The 20,319-nt window shown below is 43.1% G+C and overlaps 1 protein-coding gene across 1 annotated transcript; it reads left to right on the top strand.

The window, feature by feature from the left end:
* The first annotated feature begins 365 nt into the window (after positions 1 to 365).
* Positions 366 to 20,011, top strand: RNF103 (ring finger protein 103). Its single transcript, XM_054065180.1, has 4 exons — positions 366 to 732; positions 3,733 to 3,872; positions 15,086 to 15,201; positions 17,872 to 20,011. Exons 1-4 carry the CDS (start codon positions 507 to 509, stop codon positions 19,445 to 19,447), a joined length of 2,058 nt encoding a protein of 685 aa, XP_053921155.1. The 5' UTR covers positions 366 to 506; the 3' UTR covers positions 19,448 to 20,011.
* The last annotated feature ends 308 nt before the right edge of the window (positions 20,012 to 20,319 follow it).

Below are 20,319 nucleotides of genomic sequence, written 5' to 3' on the forward strand. Positions count from 1 at the left end.
CCACGGGGTGGTGCCGGGAGACTTTAGCCACGCCCCCTCTGCAAATGTCCCGTGTTGTTCTCCACTAGCGGGGGGCGGTACCGGGTCCCCTTGACCACGCCCCCATGCTCACGTGACGCCGTTTCCCAGGGGGCGGTGCCGAGAGCAATTGGTCACGCCCCCTCTGCTTACGTCACGCGCCCTTTCCCGCCAGCAGGTGGTGCCGCTAACCTTTGGCCACACCCCCTCCCCATACGTCACGTGTTGGTTCCTACCGGGGGGTGGTACTGCGCCCGCTTGGTCACGCCCCTCCTCACACGTGACTCACTGTTTCCCTCGGGGGCGGTACCTAGACCTCTTGGCCACGCCCCCTCTGGCCACGTGACGCGCCATTTCCCGCCAGCAGGCGGGGCCAGCGGGAGGGGGGGCCGGTGGCCCCGAGGTGCCGCTCGCCCCGCAGCAGCCCGGCCTCCGGCGCGGCTCTCGCGGCCCCTCGGTGGGGCAGCCCCTCCCCCCCAGCGGTAAAAATGTGGGTGAAGCTGTGCTGTTTGCTCCTCTACTTCCTGGCGCTGTTCGTGATGGCCAGGGTGTTCGAGGCCGTGGCGTGGTACGAGAGCGGCTTCCTCGCCACGCAGCTGGTGGACCCGGTGGCGCTGAGCTTCAGGAAGCTGCGAACCATCCTGGAGTGCCGGGGGCTGGGGTACTCGGGACTGCCCGAGAAGAAGGATGTACGGGAGCTGGTGGAGAAGTCAGGTAGGCGGGGGGGGGGGGTGCCCTTCTCCCCAGGGGGGGCCTTTAAATGGGAGGGGGAAAGATTTGGGTTAATGAGGAAGGAATTCGTTATCATGGGGGACTGAAAGGGGGCTACGGGAAAGCTGGGGAGGGGCTCTTTATCGAGGAGAGCAGAGATGGGGAGAGGGGAAGCGGTTTTAAGCTGAAAGAGGGGAGATGGAGATGAGATATTGGGAAGGAACGTGCACTGGCCCAGGTTGCCCAGAGAAACTGTAGCTGCCCCATCCCTGGAGGTGTTCCAAGGCCAGGTTGGATGGGGGTTGGAGCAGCCTGGTCTAGGGGGAGGTATCCCTGCCCATGGCAGGGGGGTTGGAACTGAATGATCTTTAAGGTCTCTTCCAACCCAAACCATTCTGTGATTCCATGACTCTATGATTCCCGGTGACCCCGGGGTCCCAGTCCCTCCGAGTGGATGCGGGGAGCAGGCGATGTCTCCGCACTCAGGACCGGCCGAAATGGAGGGAAGGGGAGGGGGGAGAAGCCCGGGGGTGATGATGGTAAAAACGGCGGCGCAGGGAAGGCCGAGACTGGCTGGGGTCACTGGGAAATGCTGGAGGTGTTCCAGGCCAGGCTGGATGGGGGGTTTGAGCAGCTCGATCCAGTGGAAGGTGTCCCTGACCATGGCAGGGGGGCTGGAACTGAGTGGGCTTTCAGATCCCTTCCAACCCAAACCATTCCATGCTTCTTATTGAGGAGCTGCAGCAGTTGCTCTGCTGGGAGTGGAGAATCCCAATACACCCACTGGGGTAGTGTTTCCAGCTGGGCCAGCGTCTCCTGTGTGTCCCCTCTGCACCCTCTGACTGATGTTGTGACAGGTCTTGCTGTCACGATGGATCCTATGGGAGCCGTGGGGTTAAAGTCCTGGAGTAGAAGGAACGAGTACTGAGGGATGCGATTGTTTTAGGGAAGAGGAGGAGAAGTGGGTCCTGTGTACAAAAGACGGCTTGTGGAAAGGCAGAGGGGTGTTTAGGGGGAACCAGGTGGAAGAAATAGACTTCTGGGGGATGATGAATAGCAGTGGTAATGGAAGGAATGGCAGAAGTGTCCTGGAAGTCAGGATACTGGCCTGGAGCAGTCTGCTGGAGCTGGCCCCAAGGGCTGGGAGATGGGGCTGATGAAATAGCTGTTGTGCCAGCCAAGCAGGAAAAATGTGCGTGTGAGTGGCTGCTCTGAGGTGATAGAAGGGCTGCAGATGTGGGAGAGAGAGAAATTCCAGTGATTGGGATAGGCAGTGAGGGGTTTAAGTGTCTGGACAGAAAGAGAGAAGGATTTGGAAGGGTATGGTGAGTGCCATAGCCTTGATTCCCTCTGCTCGTTGGCTGATGTTACGACACGACAGGTGTTGCTGTTTACAGTGGGTCCTGAGGGAAGCCGTGGATTTCTAGGTTGGGAACAGAAGGGTTGGATCCCAAAGGATGCGCTGGTGTTTTGGAAGAGGAGCAGAAGAAGTTCCTGTGTACAAAAGATAGCCTGGGAAAAGGCAGGGAGGTGTTTTGGAAGTAGAGAAAGTCAGGTGAAAGAGGTGGACCTTTGAGGGGTGAGGAATAGCAAAGGACAAAAGCAGTGGAGATGGAAGGAATGGCAGAAGTGTCCTGGAAGTCGGGGTACTGGCCTGGAGCAGTCAGTGGGAGCTGGCCCCAAGGGCTGGGAAGTGGGGCTGATGTAATGGCTGTCATGCCAGCGAAGCAGGAAAATGGGTGAGTGACTGCTCTTCAGTTGGTGGTCAAAGGGTTGCAGATGTGTGGGGGAGAGAGGAATCCCAGTGATCAGGATATGCAGCGAGGGGCTTAAGTGTCTGGACAGAAGGAGAGAAGGATTTGTATGGATACAGCAAGTATCACAGTCTTAAAAATGCTAGCTCCCTTAAATAATTAATATCAGTGTTGGGCATTGAAATCTAATTTGCTTTTATTGTCCATTGTTTATTTATGTTGTTTATCCCCCTTGCTGCTCCAGCAGTAAAAAGCAGGAGGTGATTTCACTTTTGTTTCCAATGCCTTCCACTCCTTGGCTGTCAGGTACCTCCATGATGTCATGGTGTTTGGGTTGCAAACGCTGCAGGGAGGTGTTTCACTCCAAACAAACTGTATTAACCGATTCCTTCAGATGCCATGGAAACGTTTCTCGCACCAACCAGCTCTGCCGTGCTCTTCTGTAGTGGGGTTTTGGTTTTTTTTTTCCTTAATTTCTACAAATAATTTTGGGAAGGGTTTCAGCTGTAACACTTTGCATTTTGTATTTTGAAGAAAAGCCTTTTTGGACAAGACTTCATTTCTTCAGGCTTAGTAGATCTCTCATTAGAGTTCCAGTTGTCATTAACAATGTTTGTAATGATTGTGAAACAAAGCACGAGAAGGAAATGAGATTACAAAGGCAACATTATCAGATGATTTTACTGTGTGCTCCTTACGTCACTGGGATTGGAGTTCATGGGAACTTTTTCCAACTTGGCAAACAGGACCCAACCCCAAAATTATTCTACCTGAGGTTGTTACTTGTTTTGGGACAATCAGTGCTTTTTTGATACAGAATTATTGATGGGAATTCTGGATTCTGTTTGAATTATTGATCTTAAGAAATTAGTTGCTGCAAAATTACTTTCCTGTAAAATGAAAGCAAAGTTACATGAATTAAAATTGCTCTTGGACACAGAACATTGTCATTTTTAGAGAGTGAGGCTTAGATGGTTTCCATGTGTTCTGTGCACAAGCCTGCATGTGTGGTACATCTGTGTAGTTAGAAGAAGCACATCCATGTCTTCCATGGTCTGATCTGGAGTCAAATCATTTTAGTCCTGTCACTAGACATAGAACTGAAATAACTTTAAAATGTACCTTTGTACTGAAAAGGTTTGTTGAGCAACCATGTAAAATATAGTTAGTTACACTATCACTAGAGTTTACCAAGTGATCTTTCTCGAATGCCATTTTAATTGAATTTCTCCGGTTGTCTCTTTTGCAGGAGACCTCATGGAAGGAGAGCTTTATTCTGCTCTCAAGGAGGAAGAGGCCTCTGAATCAGTTTCCAGTACAAACTTTAGTGGTGAAATGCACTTCTATGAGCTTGTGGAAGACACGAAAGATGGGATCTGGCTGGTACAGGTACAGAAATTTGCCATTTATTTTTACATATTTATCACATCTTTTCGAAGGAGGAGTTTATGAGGGTTGTTAACCATTAGTAAGAATGTGTAACAGAGATGGTGGCCAAGATGAACAGCATCAGGGAGATGATTAGGAATAAATCTCTTCAAAAACCTAGGAAAGGCTGGCAGTGACAGACTTCCTAGACAGAAAGGAAGAAAAAAACCTGTTAGTGTGGATTGCTTTTTGAAAAGCAGGTACTTCAGAACCAGAAAACAAGCAGAGCAGCACAGAGTGAAGTACACAGACTGTGTAAGTGCTTGGCCCTGACACTATAAGAGCCTGTGCGATGCGTGAAGTGGGTGCATTACGTGTAGGTGCTCCCAGCTGGCATAGGAGAGGTGTCTCTGGCGTTGCTCTTCCCTTTGGTTGCATTACGTGCCCAGACCCAACCAATTTAAGTTTCTGTTTACCAAAGGAGCTTAGGGCTCTTTTAAGGTCTCCGTGGCCTCTTCACAAAGCCAGGATCTCAGTGTGCTGCTTCCCAGGCCAGCAGGCTGTTTCTGCAACATATTCCAGTAGCTTAAAGTTAATCTTCCCCCAAACCTTGTGGGCCCTTATTTAAGACCATGCTTCTGCAGGGCTGCGTGAGGATAAGAGAACATGTATGAAAAGATAGACAGACTTTTGCAAACAGGATTCTGAAACTATTCATCATCACTCTTAAGAATGTGAGTAATTAGATAAAAATGTAAAAATGCTTTTCTGCATTGATTTCTCTGTTGAAAAGAGATTTTTTTTTTTTTTAAGGCATCAGTTCCCTGTTAACAGCTACATCAGGCAATTGGAATTCCGTACCAGACAATTAATAGTTCAGTTGATAGCTATCCCGCCTAGTTTGTCTGGTCTCCTCACTTCATGTCTTCTATTTAAAAAGATTATTGAGATTTAATGACTTCCTGTTATTAGCCCTGCACTGTCACCACATCTGATCTCACCCTGAAATAGGCAGCGAGGGGATGGATTACCTTCACAGTCAAAATGACATTTGTGTTTTTGGAAAGATGTATTTGGAGTTTATTGAAGCTAAATTCCAGGTTTAAATCATACAGAAGGGGATTCTTCAAGCAGAGAGCGAGCATTGAAAGGAAGTTTACACATCTCTGAGCTAGCTGATAAATATGGGCATGAAAACACCCTCCATCCTCCCCATGCAGTTCAGAAGAGTAAAATATGGTAGTTCTCTGTTGTCTGTTGCTTGCAGAATTTTAGTCATAATATATTTTCAGCTAGTTTCATAATAGCAGACCAGATAGGCTGTGTTTTGATACTTGAGTGTGATGAATGTTGTCATCATCCTGGGAGTATTTGCACAGCTATTCATTTGGTCACAATAGCTGTGGAAAAAAAGAAATTAGTGGAATTTACTGAATAATTTACTTGCTGAATGCTATTTGTCTGTTTCTCCACAATAAAAACCACTAGACATGTCAGATTTCTTTTTCGTGGTCTTGCCTTTTGAGTTTTCATCACTTCGAGTTTTGATTTGCTCCCTTCCTCACCATAACTCCTGCCTGGATAACTCCTGCACTGGATTCTCTGTGTCCTTTCACTGGGTTTCCCGTGTTCTTTTCTTATACCTCATCCCTTCAAAGCTGCTTTTTATCACCTCTTCCCTGTTCCAATTCTTGATGACTCTCCTTTGCCCATTCTCCTATAGGCATCCTGTGGAAACTTTACCGCTAATTAATCAGCTCGATGCTTAAGCCAGGGACAGAGAGTGAGGGTGCCTCATGGATGGGTTTGGTGACCACAGACAAGGTTGGAGCATTCCCCTGCTCTGTTGTTGCTACCAGCTGGGAAACAGAAAGGATCTCCAGATCCTTTTTGAGGTTCTGATCCCGAATCTCTGTTCCAGGAGGGGCTGCTGGAAAGCTGCAGAGGGGGAGGAACAGTTCTGGCTGAGCTACCATGGTGGCTGTTGGTTGAGTTAGTTTAGAAGACTTTATGATGATGTATGGGAGGATGAGAACTCTGAAGATGATTTTTATTTTCCAATGGATGTAAACTAAATTTCCGGGGAGGCACAGGCTGATAACGCAACAGCCATTACTGTCTGCAGAGAATCAAAGGAAGAAGAAGAAACAGTTATTATCTCTTGCTATGTTTGACTCAAATTCAGGTGCAAATTTATCATTTAGAGCCAGCAAGGTGAATTCCTTGAAGAAAGTCCAAGTCCATACACAAGGAAACAGTGTTTTCTGGCTTTGTTTCTTTGTTTTCTGGAAATACACATGCAGAGCATCCAGGTTCAGTGGTAATTTGTTTACCAGTGTAGCTGTTCACAGGTGCCCTCCGTTCTTGAGTGGAGCTTCTGTAGAGCCACAGACAGCAGTGTGTTCACTCTCCTATTAGCTCATGATCTCATCACCTTTCCTTTTCTGCCTTTCTTCTTGCTTGCCAGCTGCTGTTTTGCACTTCTTTAGCTGGCAAGGAGGGTGAGTGGTAGTTTCTAGAGCTGCTTCTCTTGTTGGTAGAGGTGTAACACGTAATGTTCTGGCTTCTCCAGACTCTGCTGTGGCACATGCTCTCTGGTTAGTCTCTAGGAGCTTGTCACATCCAGCAATATCATAGTCATTACGACTTCTTAGAAACCTACAGTAAATGATCTAGAGATAAAAATCATCTTTGAATGAAGTTAAAATCTAAATTAATGTATATTTTTATTTCGTAAGTCTCTACTGTAACATAGTGGTACCAAGAATTAAAGGGAACTTTATTCCTGGCATTGAAGTGGGAAGACAGATGTTTTGATCATATCTGGTAGAGGTGTGAAGGATGCTATTGTGGATATAGAATGTTGCAGTCTGTTCGTCATCTCAGCTTGTTCAAGTGGTGTAGTCACAGAGCAAAGGATGTGCCTACAGGATTATGGTGGTGGTTCTTCCTTCCCTCCTCCCCGTACAGGGGGGTAATTTTCATAATTGCCTTTTTAACTTTGCCAGGTGATCACTTGTTCTTACTACAAGGAAATTAAGTAGAAATACTCCATTCTTTTAAAATAAATCATTCAGTGTTTGTGCCTTTTTAATAGTGAAATCAGGATTGTTTACCATCGGATACCCGATTTTAACTTCCATTATCCTTCATCTCCAGTCAAGGGTGCAGAATACCATCAGCTAGAATGGAATAGTTCTCATATTGCCCACATATCTGTGTTAATTCATTACAAAAGCTCATTTAGTCTCAGCCTTTGACTTAACTGACAGCTTAACCGAGCTGTTCAGATTGGTGCGTAGATCACCCCACCTCCCTTGAGAAAAGACGTGTATTTTTGAGGTGGTTTATTTTTGTGTGCTGTGGTGGATGTAGTCTTCTGTCTTTGCCTATTTTGATCTAGTTTCTCACGGTCTCTTTCTCAGAAATGCCAAGCTAGAAATCTCCAGACTTCCACGTGGACAGGTTCTGAACCAGTTGTGAGTTCTTAGGAAAAAGCAACTATGCAGAAATTCAGTTTCCTCAGCACAGTGCTGAATAATAAACTGAGAGTGAGGTGTCTCAGAATTAATGAAAGTACAGACAGTCGTGTAAAAAGTTACTGATGTTATCTGTAAAGAGTGAGCTTTCCTTCCATGTTCATAAAAACTCACCGGTCCATTTCTACTTAATTAGATTTCTAAATGAGAATTGTCCAAATGTTTTTACTTTTTTATCTGTGGGAGGATGGTTCGCAAGACAGCTGTGGATTATAAAGGGTTCGATGAGAAACACATAATCCCTTAATTAATCTTAATTAACAGACCAGGGTTCTTGAACCTTTGTATCTTTGGATCCCTAAAAACCTTCCAGCGAGTGCATGGACTCTACAGTAATAACAGGATTCCTCTGCTCATTTGCCCTCTGCAGGCACTGTGGGAGAGTTCCTGGACCTCCAGGGGTCTGGATATCTCAAACTGGAAGCTGCCGCACCAGGCTGACAATTCTCACGTATATGCAACCTTACCGGTTTGTTAAGTTAGAAATCAGTTTTGCCTTTGGCAAAATCACACAGTTTTTTGCTGACTCAAGTGTCTACACCGCTTCATTTGGAAGCTGACTTGCCGCGGCTGGGCAAGGATTTTGCACTCCTGAGAAGGCTACTTATACCTGCGTGTGTGCAGCAAGAAATGGTGTCTCTTATTTAATAGGTTTTGGTTTGATGGGTAAAAGCCCGTCACGGTGCCCTAGCACCCGGATTTGGCGAGCATTTGGAGTTGTTGTCCTTGTGGCTAAGCTGTAAAACTGAATTTTGACTGTTCGTGCGTATTCAGAATTGTGTGCTCATGATATGAGCAGGTGTGCCTGACACCTGGTATCCTGGCTGAATTCCAGCTTAGACAATGCTTGAGCTGCCTTTGGCACTGTCATTTGGATACAGTTTTCTCTTTCCTTCTTTCCTAACCCATAAAGGCTGAGAGATGCTGCCAACGTGACTGTTTTTTCCATCACAAAAAGAAATTTATCTATATATAAAAAACACATGTGCTACCCTTAGCTCGGAGCGTCTGCTTGTGTTGTGATGATCTCTCAATTCTTGCTTTCTGCTTTGAGTTCTTTTTTTAGGCTTGTTTCCATCTCTGGCGCAGTGTAACAAGCACAAACGGAATGACCCTTAATCAAACCAGCAAGGCACAAGGGCTGTTGAGCGTGCAAAGCACACAATTCATCAGGATGTTTTTCCTTTTAATGTTACTGAGGTTACTTTAGTTTCCCGAGGCCGTTAGAAGCAATAACAATTAGTTTTAAGGGCTGATTTTAAAATGTCCTCTTGAAAAATCAAAGGTGTCCAGGGGGTTCTGGTTCCATGGGAAGTTACTCTTGCGTATACTGTGGTCTGTAAAGTTGGGTTTGCTGCAAGTTGTTGGAGTGGAAGCAATTTAAGTGTGTTGTTTTTATTCCCCAGGGTATATCTGGTGTTGTGCACAGGGCATTATAGGGACTATTCCCCATTAAAAAAATACTGGTTAATCCTATTTTAGTGTCTTTTCTATGAGGATATCTGTAAGATCTTTCCCCCATTGTGCTGTAATTATTCTTATGCATCAAGTGGTTAGTACGTTTCTTTCCTCTGTGTATCTTAACCATAGGAGAAAGCAGAGAAAATGATTGAAGGAGATAGAATTGGTTAAAATAATGAGTGAAAATACTATGTTGTTTGCTCTGCATTTGTTGTCCTCCAACTCTCGTTCTCATGCCTTGTGATATTAGAACTTCTTTAGTTGTGAGTGAGACCAAATCTTGTTGCAGTGACCTGTTTTGAAATCTCTACAAACCTGTCTAAAAGGGATTGAATGATACCTGGTTTAAATTAAATAGGAGGATGCTCAAATAAGGCTTCTCTCGTGTTGTGCTCAAGTACTGCTGGAGTACCAGAGCAGGAACCTCTCTCTGCATATTGTATTGCTGCACTAACTCTTCCACACCAGCAGTGTTTCCTTCAGCCACTTCCATTTAAACCCCAGTAAAAGATGGAACAGACAAAAGCTGTTTCATATAATAATTTTTTAAAAACCCTTCACAGTAACTGGGAAATTAAGGAGCAGCTGCATAAATGACAGTTATGAAGTAGATGTTGTGATATCTAGACATGTACCTGACACTTTTGGATTAAGCAAGAGAGGCAGTGTCTGGCTGACATTGTCTTTTTCCAAGTGTTTCTATCTTGCCGTTTCCAGGTTGTTTGTTCTTGGACATAAGGAAAAATTTCTTCACAGAAAGGGTTCTCAAGCACTGGCGGAGGCTGCCCAGGGAGGTGGTGGAGCCACCATCCCTGGAGGTGTTTAAAAAACAGGTAGACGAGGTGCTTGGGGACATGGTTTAGTAGTAGACAGGCATGGTTGCAGTTGATGATCTCCACAGTCTTTTCCAACCTTATGATTCTGTAAAAGTCAGATTGCTTCTTCAATGTCATAACTATGACTATTTTAACAAATAGATCAAAATTATTCTATTAATTACATTCTTAGTTGGCCTGTTTTGGGACAGTTCTGTCTCATTACAAGTCGGGAGAGCTCTTCCAGTGCAAAAGCCACCTATGCAAATGCCTGTTAAAATAACCAGGATTTCGATTATTTCCCTAGTATAGTTCCTGGATTAATTCTATTTCAACTTTCTTTACTGTGGTATCTGGAAGCCACCTTTTCAGGTACTTATGGAAACTAAGCAAGAAAGCTCAGTTGGAAGACGTAAAAATAAAGATTTCCAAATCACCATCTTTCCCTTTTTGCTTTGAACGTCTTGCTGGCTTAACTTACCAGCAGTATTTCAGTGTTGTTGGTTTGGAATCTCCTGACCTTTTGAGATATTGTGTAGCACTCCATAACTCACGGGTGGCATATGGAGAAACTTGCGCTGAGATTTCAGAAGGAGTTTGTTGGTGGATGTCCAGTGAGGGCCTGGCCTTCTCTCCAGCATCTTCTTCACTAAAGATGCCTATAATTCATATATAGAGGAAAGACAGTAATGCAGACCCTGCAGTTAGAGCCAGTCCTCTGGCCTGGGTTAGGGTGTCCATTAGGGAGCAAGTCTCTTCAATGATGTGGGATTGTTAAACAGTAGAGTTACTTTGATCCTATTGGGTTGTCTTAGCCCATTGAGATGATTAATGAATTAATTCGGTTATCTTTGTTTTCTTGTCACTTGGACATCTGATATTTTGCAGATTCTGAACATAGCTAATAATAGGAAAATCTTGAAGAGTTTGTGTTCCTCTAAATGTGGTGTTGGTTTCCCAGCTGTGCTAGCTGGTCTCTTAAAAGCTACCTTCTACAGTGAGCTTTATTCCTTTAAAATGAAACGGAGCACATGGTCTTTGTGAGAAGTTCAGCTCTCTGCTAGACTATGGAATATCTGTTTTTAAAATAGCTTGCTGTCTTTCTTAAATCATAAGTTGCCGAGTGTGATACTCGCATGGACTGTTCCGTTCTTCTTGGAAACGTGTTTCCAACTTCTGGCCTAAGCATATTCATGGCTAATTTGTTCCTGTTGTGCTTGAATTGACATCGCCCTTTAGTTTCTGTGACTCTTGATCTCTAGCCGTTACTCCAGTACATAAGGTCAATCATCCAGTTTGTTTTGTCGGGCTTGATATACCCTGGGCTTTGCTTATTTCACAGCCAGTTAATATTGATGGTGCCTAGTTCCTTTTGAATCAACCAACAGACCCACGCTTTTCCTCCTATCACCATTTCTAACTGATGAACTCCCGAGTGTCCTGTTTTTTATTGAATTCAATTTAATTTCTGACAGTCCGCATTACAAGATTTGTGCAGCTCTCCCTGTGTGGTGTTATAATCCTCTTTTGTACATAGACACACTTCCCAATTTTATATCGTCTACAAGTGGTTTGGGGAGACTTCAAGTTCCTGCAGGAAGGGCATTAACAGGAATATACGCTGAACTGAGCTCTAGGGTAAATGTATTAAGTCTGTTAGAACCTTTCTGGCATTTTGATGTTTTCCTTGCCTTAGCCAATTTTTTACTCACTAAACCATTTTTTTTTCTACTCACTACAAAAGCTCCTCTGCAGTTCTCATGAAAATTTTCCCTGTGGCAAAGTGTATGATACCCTACCAAACTGCAGAGAGGGTACTACATTCCCTTTCTCTTGAAACCTGTTTTTTTATCTCTAGGAAAAGATGGATATTTTTAGCTCTCAACTTAATTGGTAATCATACACCATTAGTAACTCCTTGCTGGAAAGGGGTGAAAAATTCAACCATATCTGCTCCTTTAAAATTTGTTCTATAGTTCTGCATACTGTTGAGATCAAACTGGTGGGATAATTTTTTCATTTGCTCTTAAATATAATTACTAACTTGTTATTCTCTTGTCAAAATGCAATTTAGCTTGACAGGGGTTTTGTAAGAAATCTTCACAGGTTCATTTGTGATTTTGCGTACTCCTTGTATTACAGTTACGGGAGGGAGATTACCTGCTTACTCTGACTTAAGTGCATTAAATTCATAGAAACATAGAATGGTTTGGGTTGGAAGGAACCTTAAAGATCATACAGTTCCAACCACCCTGTGATGGGCAGGGGCACCTCCTGCTCGGTCAGGTTGCTCAAAGCTTCATCCAGCCTTGCCTTCAACACCTCCAGGATGGGGCATCCACGACTTCTCTGGAGAACTTGTGCCAGGGCCTCACCACCTTTACAGTAAAAAATTTCTCCTCAATATCAAACCTAGATCTCCCGTCTTTCAACTTAAAACCATTACCCATTGGCCTTTCACTGCACTGGTCTCCCCACAACCTCCTCTTCTCTAGGCTGAACAGTCCCAACTGTCTCAGCCAGTCCTCGTATGGGAGGTGCTCCAGCCCTTGGATCATCTTCATAGCCTCCTGTGGACTCGTTCCAACAAGATCTATGTCATTGAACAGATTTAAGTTATTTGAGTTTCAATTCCATCTTCAGGTGATCCGGTCTCTTCCCGTAACCTCTCCACATCCAGCCATCTCCTCTTCACTGAAAACCAAGTCAAAGCATTAATTTCATTTTAAAAAGAAAATTACCTTAAATTTCCATCCCTTCTCCATTGTGTGGTGATACTGTTGCTTTCCACCCTGTTCTGTTCTTATTCATACGGCTGAAAAAGTTTTCAATGCAACTTGTAATATTCTTTGTACAGTCTAACTTGAATTGCTCATTTTTCCTGATTTTTTTTTTTTGACTTCTCACATATCTTTCTTTGCTACCTCTCCTTTTTGACCTTTTTTTCATTCCTTGTAGATTTTCAAACTATTTCCACTATCTTTTTGGAAGCGCTTGCTAGGAAGAAGCGTAGGACTTGACAGCTTGCTTAAAATAGAAATGGCTTTAACACCTTAGACTTGAAAAACTTCCAGGCCTCTTCTGCATTCAAATTCCTTGCCTCCTCAGTCACAGGTTTTTTAGCTAAATTTCTTAGCTTACCAAAATTCACACTCCTGAAATAAAATCTGTTACAAGTGTTTGAGAGTTATCTTTAATTTAAATTTAATTACATAGCGAGTGCTTAACCTGCAGTATTTTCTCAGGCTCTCTCATCCACAGAGACGGTGACTGCTTTACAAAATACAAACCCTTGCCTCTGTTCGGTGAACTCCCAGTGCTGTAAGTGGGTGTTGTCTGCAGAGAGCAGCTGCAATGGACATGTTTATTTGGAGGGTTTTGGGTTTTTTTGCCATAATGACATAAAAAAAAGCATGAGCCCAAGAAATTTTACAAAGCTTCAGTGTGCAAAGTCATAGTAGGTTCTCTCTACCTAGTTGCAACATATGAACTGCTAGTTCTGTTGTTCTACAGCATAAATAACTCTCCCCAAGTGAAAAGACTCTTTTTATAGGAAGGGAATTAAACTGGTATTAAAAAAATCCACCAGTACAAGCAGATGACAGTAAAACATGCTGGTGTCTGTGTTTGCAACAACTCTCCTCTTGATGCTGAAAGTGAATATTGCAGTGTCAAGCAGAAGAAACAGCCAAGCAGGATTAGTTCTCTTGCACTTAAGATTAGCACAGTTTTTGGGAACTTGATAGGCCTTTTCAGAACACATACATGGAATTTTGGAAGCAGCTGATCTCTGAGTACCTGTACCAAAGAGTAATCCAGTTACCAATATTTTGCTGTTATACTTATTAATAAAACAGTGATTCCTTACTGCGTTGGATGCATTTGTCGCGCTTGTAGTAGCTGTGAGGATAAACTGGGTTAAGGTGTTTCCAGGAATGTGGTCTCTTTTTAGTTAAAGTACATGAAAGCAAGAAGTTTAAAGTGTCCAAAGTAATTGCCTCAGTTGCGTTGGGTGATGTCAAGAAGCCTCAATCGTGTGGCAGGTTTCCCCAGATGGTTGTCTCAGCGCCTGAAGATTACGTTTAGTAAATCCAAAAGGCTTTCCTGTGTGATTTGTGTGTTTTGAGAATAACCTGAAGGATTCTTATCTAGATGTTCACCTCTGGTTTTATTTAAACATATTGGTCTCAGTGGAATGGGAGTGTAATATGTAACTCCAGTATAATTTTGCTTCCCTATGTAGAACATTCTGCTTAGTGAATTCTCTTATTTTTAGTTTCAGAGAGGATGCTGCTTAGTGCAAAGCAGATCATTTTTTTGAGTCTCAAAGGCCAGACATGCTTTCCAGCTCTGTGTCTCAGCTTTTACGTAGAGAACTGTTAATCATGGTGACAACCAAACTTCCAGAGGAAAGCTGACATTTCAGATTATTAAGTCAGAGAACGATTCGGAGAAGTTTAATGGTGGGTAAACAAATGGAAGTTTCAAAACTTAATTTAAAAATGTATTTGAAGTGGTTACCAGTCAGCCTGCAGAAGCACGTGAGGCATTCCTAAAATAGAAACTGCGATGGCTCATGGAATAATGCATGATCAGTCATGTCATACAAAATTACCTGTCAACCACGGACAGGCAAGTTCTTCTTTTTCTTTCTCTTTATTTTCCCCTTCCCTGTACAGTTTTTGGTCTGAGGATGAGTGCTTATTCTTTGTCATTTGTCTCTGCAGAAGCTTACGTCTAGGTAAACTGAAGTACTTCTCTAATACACTAGGTTAGAACAAATCAGGCCTTGGGATATATCACAGTGGATTATCATCCTAAAATGGCAGGTGGGACCTTGAAGTTGGTGGAACTGTCAGTTGAAGTTACAGAGCAAGTCACTGGCAAAGCTAGAAGGAGTCTAGGTTTTTAGGCATTATCTGGGAGTTTAATCACTAGTTCCCTCCTTTTGGAAGCAGTTGTTACCAGGTATGTGTGTTCCAACTCATTTTACTTGCTCTGAATCAATATTTCTTTGGTATGGTGTAACTTCACATGGAGTAATGTAATAAAGGAATGGATTTTTCTACTGCGAAGACAAGGAACCTGCTGCACCCTCTTGTCTTCTTGCCTGCTATGAACCGGTTAATGATAGTTTTGTTGTTTTCCCGAGGTTTTTGTGAACTGCCAATGATTTTAGTTTCTTAACAGGGACTTAAAATGATGATACACTTTTGCCTTTCTGCAGAGACTATATTTCTGTCTTGAAGTTTCACACTCCATTTAGTACAACTACCAGCTGTATATACTTAGTGTATGTCCTAAGAGAAGGGGAAAACAGGATCGAGGGTGACTAGATCTCTGTTTTCGTGAAAATTGCTCTTTATTTCGGGAAGCAAACTTAGTGTGACACTAAATTCTTATTTCCTTTTGGCAACAGGTCATAGCAAACGACAGAAGCCCACTGGTGGGTAAAGTCCATTGGGAGAAAATGGTGAAGAAAGTATCAAGATTTGGCATCCGTACTGGCACTTTTAACTGTTCCAGTGACCCCAGGTATATTCTTAAAGGATTATCTTAAATCCAAGAATATCTTAAGGCTCAGCTGTGTTCTGGCAGCAGGGCTTGTTGTGTTGTAAAAGTAGCTATGACAGAAGGTGGCTTCATTCATGTTTTATTCTCTACTAAATTCTGCTCAGAGTTCTCCTTTATATTATTTATCAGCATCATAAATGCAGATCTGTAGTTTCCTGAAGCATCATGTGAGAACTACACAATTAGACTATGTGGAGTGTAATACAGCAGTGAAAGGGAATGAATAGAAGAATCTGGCCTTATACTCCAGGCATTCAGGGACAAGAACTGTGCTTGCTTAGGACAAAACTGAATATATATATAGCCCATGTGAGAGAACTGTATCAGCTGTAGAGTTGTTACATTGCCATCTGGAAAAGAGAAACACAGGTTAGCATGAACCTTGCAAACAGTGCCTGCGTCTAGGGAATGCTGACAAATCCTGTTCCCTGACAAATGTGTGTGTTTATATATAAACTCGTACACACCCTTTGACAACATACAGTGTGCTCTGCAAGTTTAGCTGTTGTTTGCTTACGATTTTGAATAAGGAAGAAGAGCAGAGCCAAAGAAGTTATTAATAATTCTGTGCTGCTGTAAAATGATTTTCTTTTTAACATTTTGTTTGGAAGCATTTGCTTCATTTGACAGGAAACTTTGTCTAGAATTCCAGTGCTGTGTGTGGATATACACGCCTGACACAGCTTAAGTCCTCAATGTTTACAGAAATCTCAAAGTTAATCATAAGAGAACATTCTTAGAATTTGCAGTGCTTATGCAAATAGTCTTGTATAATCAAAACACTGGTATTTGAGCATCTTAAAAATTTGGCAGCGTTTCTCTTTGGATAGCTCCTAACGAGTCTTAATGTTATGATCAAATATTAGGTTTTATATAAATTCATTTTTTCCTAATACAGTAAGTGTTCTGTTGAATAGTTCTCATCAAAATTCAAACCACAGCCACACTACAGTAATCAGGATACCTTTATTGGGTTGGAATTAGGTCATCTTTAAAGTCCCTTCCAACCCAAACCATTCTACGAGTCTATGATTAGTAGGGTAATATCTTATGGCATCTGAAAATGTTACATTCAGATTCCTGAGATGGGGAGTTGTAGTTGTCTAAACGTATACTGAGAGACCAAAACCAGGTACCAATTTCATTTACCATTTTACTTCTACAGATGAAGGCAAGAGGCTGATGGCCCCAGTTTCAGTGTGCCAGGTTCTCGGTGTCAGTTTGCATGCCTGTTAGCTCTCTAATGTTTTGATTGTTGAAACTTGCCAGACATTCTGCAAGAGGAAGACTAGATAAATTGGATGGTGTAGTGATGCTGACACGAAAGATGCACGAGAGGAAGCATCTTCTGAGTCACCAGACTTGTCTCATAGTTGCTGGGGTCTGGACTGTGACTCACGGTTCAGCCTTGACTTTTTGGTCTGGATTTGGAGTTCTTCCCATCTCAGCACTCTGCCTGCTGGGCAGTGGGGTGTTCTTCTAGCTCAAATCATCCAGCGGTATGTCTGCTTCTTTCTTGGCCGGTTTTGTGGCAAGCTGTCTCACCCCACCTCTCAGCCTGTCTGCAGCCTTCCAAAATGGTCCCAGTAAGAACTGGACATTAGTCAGCTTCTTTAAAGCAACTGCAAACAGACCAGTGTCTTCTAGGGTGGAAGAAAGCACTGGAAAGATTATCTGCATGCTCGTGAAAACTGTGGGACATTGAAATACACTGTAGTGGTTGCCTTCTTGGCTGGAAGGCCAAGCTAAAATAGCTTGCAGAATTAAAGCTTTTTAGATTATCCGAGGACTGGAGCACCTCCCATACGAGAACAGGCTGAGAGCGTTGGGGTTGTTTAGCCTGGAGAAGAGAAGGCTCCAGGGAGACCTTATAGCGACCTTCCAGTACCTGAAGGGGACTACATGAAAGCTGGAGAGGGACTTTTTACAAGGGCATGAAGTGGTAGGATGGGGGGAATGGCTTTAAATTGGAAGGGGGAGGATTTAGATTAAACATTAGGAAGAAATTCTTCCCAGTGAGGGTGGTGAGACACTGGCACAAGTTGCCCAGAGAAGCTATGGGTGCCCTATCCCTGGAGGTGTTCAAGGCCAGGTTGTATGGGGCTTGGAGCAGCCTGATCTAGTGGGAGATGTTCCTGCCCATGGCAGAGGTGTTGAAGTTAGGTCCCTTAAGGCCCCTTCCAACCCAAACCAATCTAGAATTCTATGATAGTGAAGAGTCAACTTGTGTATTTTTCCAGTTACAAAGCGTGAATGACTGTATGGCCTCATTTACTATAATGACCCATGAAAATTAACACTGTTCCTCTTCCTGGTTTGTGAATGTGTCTCTCTCTAACGTTTGTGTAAGATAGATAACAAACATAAGAATAAATAGACTTTGCCAGAGAATGTTGGATGCCCATAGTTCTTACTATTATATGTAAAGATTGCCAGGTGCTCAGCATGTCTCATTTTTGGGCTCATAACAGAAACTTAAAGAACTGACCTAGGGACATGGCTTCGTGGTGGGTTTGGCAGTGTTCAGTTTATGGTTAGACTTGATGATCTTAAAGCTTTGTTCCAACCTACACAGTTCTGTGATTCCAGGGATATGGAACTCTACAGTCTAACCTGCCATTTTCTTTGTAGATACTGCAGGAGGAGGGGTTGGCTGAAATCTACCCTCATTATGTCTGTTCCACAAACCAGTACTTCCAAGGGAAAAGTAATGCTTAAGGAATACAACGGGCGCAAAATTGAAGTGGAGCACATATTCAAATGGATCACAGCCCACGCTGCTTCTCGGATCAAAACCATCTACAACTCCGAACATTTAAAAGAAGAATGGAACAAAAGTGACCAGTACCGTGTGAAAATATACCTGTTTGCCAACCTCGACCAGCCTCCGGCGTTCTTCTCTGCACTAAGTGTAAAATTTACTGGAAGAGTAGAGTTTATTTTTGTGAACGTGGAAAATTGGGACAATAAAAGTTACATGGCAGAAATTGGTATCTACAAGACACCATCGTACATACTTAGGACTCCTGAGGGGATTTACAGGTATGGAAATAACACTGGTGAGTTTATATCACTACGTGCCATGGACACATTTTTGCGCTCATTGCAGCCAGAAGTTAATGATTTATTTGTTTTAAGCTTAGTTTTAGTTAATCTGATGGCTTGGATGGACCTGTTTATCACACAAGGCGCTACTATAAAGCGTTTTGTGGTTCTTATAAGCACTTTAGGGACGTATAATTCATTATTAATAATTTCCTGGCTACCTGTGTTAGGTTTTTTGCAGCTACCGTACCTAGACAGCTTTTACGAGTACAGTTTAAAACTCTTCAGGTACTCTAACACGACAACTTTGGCTTCTTGGGTCAGAGCCGATTGGATGTTCTACTCTTCGCATCCAGCCCTCTTCCTCAGCACGTACCTAGGTCATGGTTTACTAATTGATTACTTTGAGAAGAAAAGAAGGCGCAATAACACTGATGAAGTAAATGCTAATAATCTGGAGTGGCTGTCAAGCCTGTGGGACTGGTACACCAGCTACCTGTTTCATCCTATTGCTTCTTTTCAACACTTTCCTTTTGATTCGGATTGGGATGATGACCCGGATTTGTTCTTGGAGCGGTTGGCCTTCCCCGATCTCTGGCTTCACCCTCTGATACCAACCGATTACATAAAAAACTTACCGATGTGGAGGTTTAAATGCCTCAGCGTTCATTCTGATGAGGAAATGCCAGAAACCTTTCAAGACAGCGAAAGTGACTCTGACAGTGAAAGCAAAGAGGTCTTCAGTAGCGAAAAAGAAGTCTTGGAGGACGATGAGCTAAACACGTTTCATAGGCGCAGTGAGGGAGAGCCTCGGTGCGGTGCTGAGAGCTGTTCGTGTGCCAACAGATATTGTCATCATGAGCCATATGAATGGAAAGCGAGGTCCTACGGCTCGTGCAGCACCACAGGTGACATGGAGCCAGATTGGTCAGGGTGGCCCTCGGAGATGTTGCACTGTACAGAATGTGTTGTGTGTCTAGAAAATTTTGCAGACGGTTGTTTGCTGATGGGCTTGCCGTGCGGCCACGTCTTCCACCAGAATTGTATCGTGATGTGGCTGGCCGGCGGGCGACACTGCTGCCCCGTCTGCAGGTGGGCTTCGTACAAAAAAAAGCAGCCATACACACATCCGCAGCCTTTGTCAAATGAAACCCCATCTTAGCTGTGTGCCGATGTCCTTTGTAAGCTTTCGGGATATTACTGCTTGCCTTTTAAATGTTAGTCACTTAAAGGTTATGTGGTTTGAAGTTTTAGTTTAAATGTTAGTGCAGTGAACTAAAATATACATGATGCTAACGTTAACGACAGAATCATTTGGTTGCCTTGTATGTTGAACTGAATGCATACTTATCGTACGATAACTTTTTCTTTTCAACATCTGGAAACTCGATGCTGTTTTTGTAAGCACAAAAATGAAGCCTCCAACAGAAGGGTATTCCAGCAAACGTTTACAAGCTAGGATGTGGGTGAAATTGAAATTCTAATTGGAGACAATTGCTTAATTTAAGTGTTTCTTATTTCAGTCTGTTCAGCACATCTTTGTTGAGTAATGTATGTTGTGAGACAGTACCATTTAAAAAACTAAATCAGTGAAATAAATTATTTTAAAAGGAGATTTGTAATGTTAATTGTTTTGATAAATATTTTGTGTGTACGGTTAAGGATGTCTTGCTGGTTTGATTTATCTGTTAAAACAATAAAAATATAACACAGCTTTTGTGACTACTAAATGCTCTCCTAGTGATGCAGGAATTCATTGCTCCACTCTTAGCCACTGGGCAAACAGAAGGTGATGGTTTTTCACTGGGTATTTCCTTTCTGTGGTCTCTATTTGAGGGAGGCGCTTCTCTGCTTGCCTAGTAGTTTTCCAGTTGATTGCAAACTGCTTTGTCAGAGGAGACCCTCTTCTACCAGCTCTTCTACCAGCTGTTTCTCCAGCACCTTTATCTGCAGACATCTAGGAAGACTTCTGGGTAGCTCCTCCACAACCTCAATGTAAACCATTGTGAAGTAGCAGAATCTTCTCCTGCAGTG

Source organism: Cuculus canorus, chromosome 4, assembly GCF_017976375.1.
Source record: "Cuculus canorus isolate bCucCan1 chromosome 4, bCucCan1.pri, whole genome shotgun sequence".
Lineage (NCBI taxonomy): Eukaryota > Metazoa > Chordata > Aves > Cuculiformes > Cuculidae > Cuculus > Cuculus canorus.

What these genes read in the sequence shown, in the direction of transcription:
- RNF103 (XM_054065180.1), top strand. Translation starts at nt 507, where the DNA reads ATGTGGGTGAAGCTGTGCTGTTTGCTCCTCTACTTCCTGGCGCTGTTC. An exon ending in ATGGGATCTGGCTGGTACAG is followed by an intron (nt 3,873 to 15,085) that starts GTACAGAAATTT and finishes TTTTGGCAACAG; the next exon opens with GTCATAGCAAACGACAGAAG. An exon ending in AACTGTTCCAGTGACCCCAG is followed by an intron (nt 15,202 to 17,871) that starts GTATATTCTTAA and finishes TTTTCTTTGTAG; the next exon opens with ATACTGCAGGAGGAGGGGTT.